This window comes from Helicoverpa zea, chromosome 29 (assembly GCF_022581195.2).
Source record: "Helicoverpa zea isolate HzStark_Cry1AcR chromosome 29, ilHelZeax1.1, whole genome shotgun sequence".
NCBI classification, from domain to species: Eukaryota; Metazoa; Arthropoda; class Insecta; order Lepidoptera; family Noctuidae; genus Helicoverpa; species Helicoverpa zea.
Genome location: NC_061480.1, coordinates 7,117,373 through 7,124,447, shown reverse-complemented (window position 1 = coordinate 7,124,447; position 7,075 = coordinate 7,117,373). Strand labels below are relative to the sequence as shown.

General features: G+C 35.7%; 1 protein-coding gene across 1 annotated transcript; it reads left to right on the top strand.

The window, feature by feature from the left end:
* The first annotated feature begins 1,204 nt into the window (after positions 1–1,204).
* LOC124644149 (hyphally regulated cell wall protein 1-like) lies at positions 1,205–3,417 on the top strand. The gene is made up of 2 exons (XM_047183386.1): positions 1,205–1,278; positions 2,507–3,417. The coding sequence occupies exons 1-2, from the start codon at positions 1,218–1,220 to the stop codon at positions 3,415–3,417; spliced, it is 972 nt and encodes a 323-aa protein (XP_047039342.1). The 5' UTR covers positions 1,205–1,217.
* Positions 3,418–7,075: the final 3,658 nt, after the last annotated feature.

Genomic DNA, 7,075 nt, shown 5'->3' with positions numbered 1-7,075 from the left:
TAAAGTTTTTGTTGCATATTTAGTTCCTATACCTATATATTTAATAATCGCAAAATCGTCAGGAGCTAAAAAAATAAAGATCTTTTTCATAATTTTATCGAAAACTAGCTTTTGCCCGCGGCTTCGCTCCCGTCAACTGACTTCTCTACTTTACCCTATTTTGTTTCATAAGAACCTTCTCCTGACAATAACAAACACAACAAAAAAATAATTAGTCAAATTGGTCCAGGCGTTGTTGAGTTATGCGCTTACCAACACATTTTGCGATTCATTTTTATATTATTTTATATTGATGTCAATATATCCAATGTCAACATAAATGAGTGTTACAAAAATACTCTTGTTGCCAAAAGGGGATTTGTTTTTTCTTGTAACACTCGAACAAAATTTTGATAAAAAGAAACAATGTTTCTATATTTACGTTTTACGTATAAATTGAGATTATTAATTAAGTATCTATAGGAACTTCATTATTTAACGAAGTCTATATTAGCTACTAGGAGTCCAGTATCTAGACAAAGTATTATATTCATGATGAAAATTATGAAAAAGATCTAAGTCTTTTTGCCTCCTGACGATTTTGAGCTGTGAAAAATTTCACAACTATCGGATTTTATGAAGTCCCAATGGGTGGACTTACCTCCGTCACTTTTTTCACATAGTAATCTGGCCCGCACATTCGGACCAGTTTTCCCGACTGTTATTATACCGTGTAATCTGGGCCGCGGCCCAGAGGCGAGTTTCCCCCTAACCCATGTTATCGCGATGAGTGCGGCCCTAGCATTACAGAAATACGACATAAATTGCTATGCTTTAAAATGATGCCGTGGCATTGAAAGGGATTTAATCGAAAAGACACGCCACAGGCTCCCGTGGCGGGATGCCGCGGCATACTGCGGTAGGCAACGGCATGACACGGACTCCGGCGCTCGTCACAGGCTCCCGTGGCGGGATGCCGCGGCATACTGCGGTAGGCAACGGCATGACACGGACTCCAGCGCTCGTAGTAATATACTGCGGGGTGCGGCGGTGGGGGTAGAGAAGCGGGGAATGCACACCATTGACCATCCATTTGCGCCCGCGTCTTTGACGACTGTGTACCTACGTGTTTTTTTCGGAGACCAGTTTTTTACGTTTTTTATTCCAACATGGAGGAAAAATTAACAACATTAGTTCAAGCCTATGATTATTTATATAATATGTCATCAAAACATTATATGAACACTCAAATGAAGAACAATGCGTGGAGAATAATTGGGACAGAAATGAATAAAACAGGTAAATATTTTTGCAATATAATTATATTTTAATACTTCACACGGTATTAATGTCTATTTACAATATCGTTTTGCCATGGAATCGAGCCCTCATCAGAGTTAAAGTAATCTTTAAACATCTCCCGTACTGTCGTACCATCTAATGCATTGTTCATATTATTATCGTTTTCTAAATTAATGCTTACACTTGCTATACTTTGACTTTCTGTGCTTGTACCACCTATGATGAAATTGTGTAAGCAAGTACATGCTAAAATGATATTATCAATATATTTTGGTTGAACCTGAATTCCTTTTTGACATAATTCGAAACGTTCTTGAAGTATACCAAATGCATTTTCGACGATACGCCTGGCTCTACTCAAACGATAATTGTATATTTTCATTGCTTCATCTGTCAATCGGTCGCTACTAAATGGTCTCATAATGTTTGTGGTTAACGGAAAAGCCTCGTCTGCTATAAAAACATAGGGCAACTCAAGATCTGTCCTCGGTAAACGTTTTTTTGGGGGAATATCGAGGGCATTAGAAGTCAATTTTTTTCCAAATATTGAGTTTTGCATTATACCTCCATCACTATTTCGTCCATATGATCGTACATCTGCAATCACAAATTTATAATTTGCATCCACAACCGCTAGTAGCACGATACTAAAAAACTTTTTATAGTTCATGTAGAGACTTCCACTATTGCGAGGTGCCCTTATCCTAAAATGTTTACCATCTATTGCACCGATGCAGTTCGGGAAATTCCATTTTTCATCAAATTCCATCGCGATTCGCGTCCATTTTTCCCTTGTTGGTTTTGGCATAACACTAGGCCTTAGGACATTCCAAATGACTTGGCAAGTTTCATGTACTATAGAGCGCACTGTACTAAACCCCATACGATAGCTGTAACCTAGAGACTTGAAGCTACTTCCCGTGATCAAAAATCTGAAAGATAATATAAAGAGGGGTAAGTGAGGCAGAGTGAAAGACAGGGTACAGTTAAACAAAGTCAATTAAATAATACGATATATTTATTTATATATAATTATGAATTCCTCACGATATTTTCCTTCACCGTAAAGCCAGTGGTAATTTTTACTTAGAAAAAAAATTAGCTCAATATAATCCCATAAACATAGCTGGTGCTAACCTAGTCACCTAGTCACTATCTAAGGCCTTTTCCCATTACCTACTTATTCTGATTCTATACCATTTTACCTGCTTATGTTTTGTTTTAGGTGAAGAATGTCAGAAAATATGGAGTAATATACGTAATAATTTTAGGAAAGCTCTGAATAACAGAAAAACAAAGAGTGGTGACCCGTACACAAAGCGACGCCCTATCAAGTTTGAAAAAGAGCTGGAGTTTTTGAAAAAATTCATTCAGCACAGAAAACAAACCTCGAATTTGGACTCCTCTTCAGAGGATACGCAGACTTCTTTTGCAGAATCCGCTGTCGTTGATAGCGATGAACGTTCAGTTTCGCGAATGACCAATGATTCACACCATTCCTCAATAATACCAGAACCTACAACAACTGCTGAAATACTAAATAAATATATTGAATCGAAAAAGGAGGTGGACGCCATTGATTCGTTCTTTCAAACAATGGCTGCCACAGTAAAAAAGCTACCAAAAAGAGAGCAGGTCCGAATAAAGAGACAAATATTTAATATGGTAACTGACGCCGAATTAAACTACATAGAGGGAACTCCAGCTCCAACATCTGAAGATGTCTCTACCAATTTGCAACATCAACGACCATGCCGTACCGCTTTTACTTCAAGATCTGGCTGTGGAACCGCGGCAGGCTTGGGCTATGAAGCTGTATCAGGATCTGGCTATGAAACCACCTCAAGATCTGGCTATGAAACCACCTCAAGATCTGGCTATGAAGCAGCTTCGGGGTCTGACTTTGGAACCGCCTCAGGCTCCGGTTATGAAGCAGCTTCGGGGTCTGGCTTTGGAACTGCCTCAGGCTCTGGTTATGAAGCAGCTTCGGGGTCTGGCTTTGGAACCGCCTCAGGTTCTGGCTATGAACCTGCTTCACGGTCTGGTTATGAAACCGCCTCGGGCCCTGGCTATGAAGCTGCTTCAGGGTCTGGCTACAAAACTGCAGTTTCTGAATACGAAACTAATCTAAACTAGTAGGTACTCTAAATTAAGTAAAAAGAAATAAAGATCCAGGAATTATCAGTGAGAAGATTTATCAGTGCAAAAACATAAAAATCGTTATTATGTGTCTACAATTCATGATTGTATTTGGCAAAAAAAAATGTTTTTTTAATTAAATAAAAGAAGAAAATATTAAACTTATACAATCATTTAACTGCCCACCTCAAACACAAGGATAATCTTTGATCGGCTTCAATGGGGTTGCGAAAATTGGTCCTCTGTTTTTCGATATATGGTCGACATATCGCTGCTTCAATTCAAAACTACCATATATAAATATTACACTTTTTTACAGGAGCTCATTAAAAAAAAAAAACTACTTTTTGCACAATACTTTCTTATTTTATATTAAATATATACATGTTATACGTTGTTAGAAGCGTATTTTTAAGCCACGTCAAATGTTTTAAGTAGTTTTATAATTAACTAAATACTCGAGAAGTTATAAGCAGATAAGTTACTTTTGAATATAAAAATATGTTTCAAATATAATTAAATATGGAATAAAACAACCATAAATTAAGAAAAAAAATTGTTTATTGTATTTTATTACAAAACTTTTAGGGAAAATAATAAAAATCGCCTTGGCAATTTAATAAAATAATTGAAATGCTATCTAAAACTTAAAACAAATCAAAATTTTCTTCAAAATAACAAATACAAATCTTCGAAAATGTTCCTAAAATATTCAAATATAGTTATATTCGAATCAGAATATATTTTTTAAATAATGAAAACAAAAAAAATAATAATAAGGAAATTGACCAAACTAATTAGCAAGTTTTGCAAAACTAAAAATGCTTTATATTTATAAACTTTAAGAAAATATTCAAAACTTTTGAAAAAAAAATCACACTCTAGGTCAAAATCAACAATAACTTTTAAAATCTTATAGCATAATAGTATTTTAGATGCAATTAGGAAACTTTATGAGATCACGAATTCACAACCATATTTTATTAATTTTTAATTCTCCGAGCCTTTTCCCAATCATGTTGGGGTCGGCTTCCAGTCTAACCGGATTCAGCTGAGTACCAGTGCTTTACAAGAAGCGACTGCCTATCTGACCTCCTCAACCCAGTTACCCGGGCAACCCGATACCCCTTGGTTAGACTGGTGTCAGACTTACTGGCTTCTGACTACCCGTAACGACTGCCAAGGATGTTCAATGGCAGCCGGGACCTACAGTTTAACGTGCCATCCGAAACACAGCCAATGGTGTCTAAGATATACTATATTTTATTAATTTAAACTTTATTAAAACGTATCTTAACGTAACATTATACTGTCACTGCGTTTCTTTTAATCTAAATTAGTAATCTTATAAATTTGCAAAAAAAGATTCATAATATTTGGGGATAATATTTTTATTAATAAGATTAAGAATACCCTGTTTTTTTGCCAGCGGAACATTTAGTTTTTGGTTATAAAGCTTCTTTGGTGTACTAATAGTATCAGAATGATTTGTTTTCTGCCTTCCCTTAAGTGTAGACACTGATTTAAATTCATTATTTTGATATGAAGTCTTATATAGGAACTTGTTCTTCTCGTATTTATCTATTTTTAGTACTTTTATATTAGCCCAAATAACCTTCTCTCTGTCTTCATTAGTAGTATAGTTACCGGAAGCTAAAGGTTTTAAATCAACAAAACTATCATGGGCAAGTTCTTTAACTATGTAAGGCAAGCCTTTCATTTTTGCAGTTTTAATTAAGGTAATATATTGATCAGGTACATAAATGGGCGATGATTTTAAAGCTCGAGTTATATTTTTTTGGATAGTAGAATGAACGGCATCGCCTTCGTTTTGTGTGTGACCCTTAATTAAAAACTTATGCGTAACGCTTCTTAGTTTTGGTAATATATTTGTGGCATATTGGTACATTGATACCATGAACTTATTTTTCTGCTGGCCACAGCAATTATCGCTATAAAATATCACATCAAATTCTTCAGTAGCTCTACTATTCAAATCTTTTAAATACATAAGCACACAAGATCCAATTTCGTTTACTCCTCGAGCCCCTTCTCCTTCGTGCCATACAAAACAAGTTGTCTTTTTAGAACCTAGCTCAGTAATTGTAAAATTAAGCACATTTATTTTTGATACATAGTAAAAACTCGATACTTCGCCCCGTGGACAAGGCATTACGGCCTGCAAGTCATATACGGCTACTATCAGATTGTCGCTAACATTTCTTTTATCTTTTTCCTTTTCGGTTCTTGCAAGATCTTTCTCATTTAGGTGTTCTTTGTGTTTTTCTTCCAATATGGACTTATCTTCGCAATTTTTGAATGCAGTACATTCTTCGCATTGGTCTTTTTTTGGCTGCCAAAAGGAGATATTGAATTCATTCATGAAAATGTTATAATATATTTGATAAGAAACATGCTGTTTATTTTCCGACACGCACTTTTCAACGTAATCACGATGTAGGGCCGCAAGTGTAAGGCCACCTTCAATGTATTCACGTTTTGATTGACTACGACAGTAGTGGCTCTCAATTCGTGGGATGGAATTTATATGGGCCCTGACACTGTGTTTCAAAGATGGTTCAAGCTGGTAATGATTGTTATGTTTTCCTCTTTCTTCTTTAAATTGGATGAATTTGGGGTTAGAATGATATTTTTTAACAACAGTTCTGATGACTGTATCGGATATCGAAAGGGTATTCATAAAAAAAACTTTGCATACTCTCGTCCGGGTGCTATCTATAGGCAAATAGTAGGCATTATTATGGTTTTTGCGAGAACTGCCAACTCGAGTATATCGATATTTTGGTTCTATTTCAGTCAGGTTATTATAAATAAATTGTCTTTGTGCTTCCAGATCACCAGTATTCCAATATTCGTTAAAAATAATTAGTCTATCCTGGTAGGTAATTTTTTTAGAACACTGAAACTTGCATTTATCAGAACAAGCCGACCCCATTTTCTTTTCTTCTACGTTTCTCTTTAGTTTCGACATCGAGGTATATGATTTGCCACTGTTTCTTAATAGTTTCGAAATATTTTTCTGCCATGAATTAGGATTGGCTTTCCGTTTGCGGCCTCTTCTTTCAATGTTTTCGTTTTCCATGTTACAAGGAGAGGCCGTTTCTACACTTGATATACCAACGCTGGGAACCTGCATATTGTCGTTGCCTGTTTCTAAGTCACTTGGTTGAGCATCAATCGTTTTAGATTCCTATCTTATCGGTACATCGTCCAAATAAATATCTGCTAGATTACTGCGGCCAGATTCTTCATTCTTTTTATTTAAACCAGAGGGTCCAGGTTGAGGAGATAATTGGTTTAGTCTGCTTTTAGTTAAGAGGTTTACATTTTGAATACAATTATTATCCGAATCTGAATCACTTAATGCTAAGTCCTGCCTCATTAGAAAATCTGGGTCTTTAACACTATCGTCCGAAGAGAAATCTGAACTAGAGCTGGTCGAATTCTTAGACTCTGAAGAGTCGCTATCATAATTGCTTTCTGGAACAACTACGTTTGATCTCTTTTCTAAACATTCATCGTCAAGTAGAGACAAACTAATACTTTGCTGACTATCAGGTATAGAATTACTATCTAAAGACTCATTCAGAGCATCTGGTTCTTCTAACATTAGGTTGTCAATTTGCGAATGGTT

What these genes read in the sequence shown, in the direction of transcription:
- LOC124644149 (XM_047183386.1), top strand. Translation starts at nt 1,218, where the DNA reads ATGAACACTCAAATGAAGAACAATGCGTGGAGAATAATTGGGACAGAA. An exon ending in GACAGAAATGAATAAAACAG is followed by an intron (nt 1,279 to 2,506) that starts GTAAATATTTTT and finishes GTTTTGTTTTAG; the next exon opens with GTGAAGAATGTCAGAAAATA.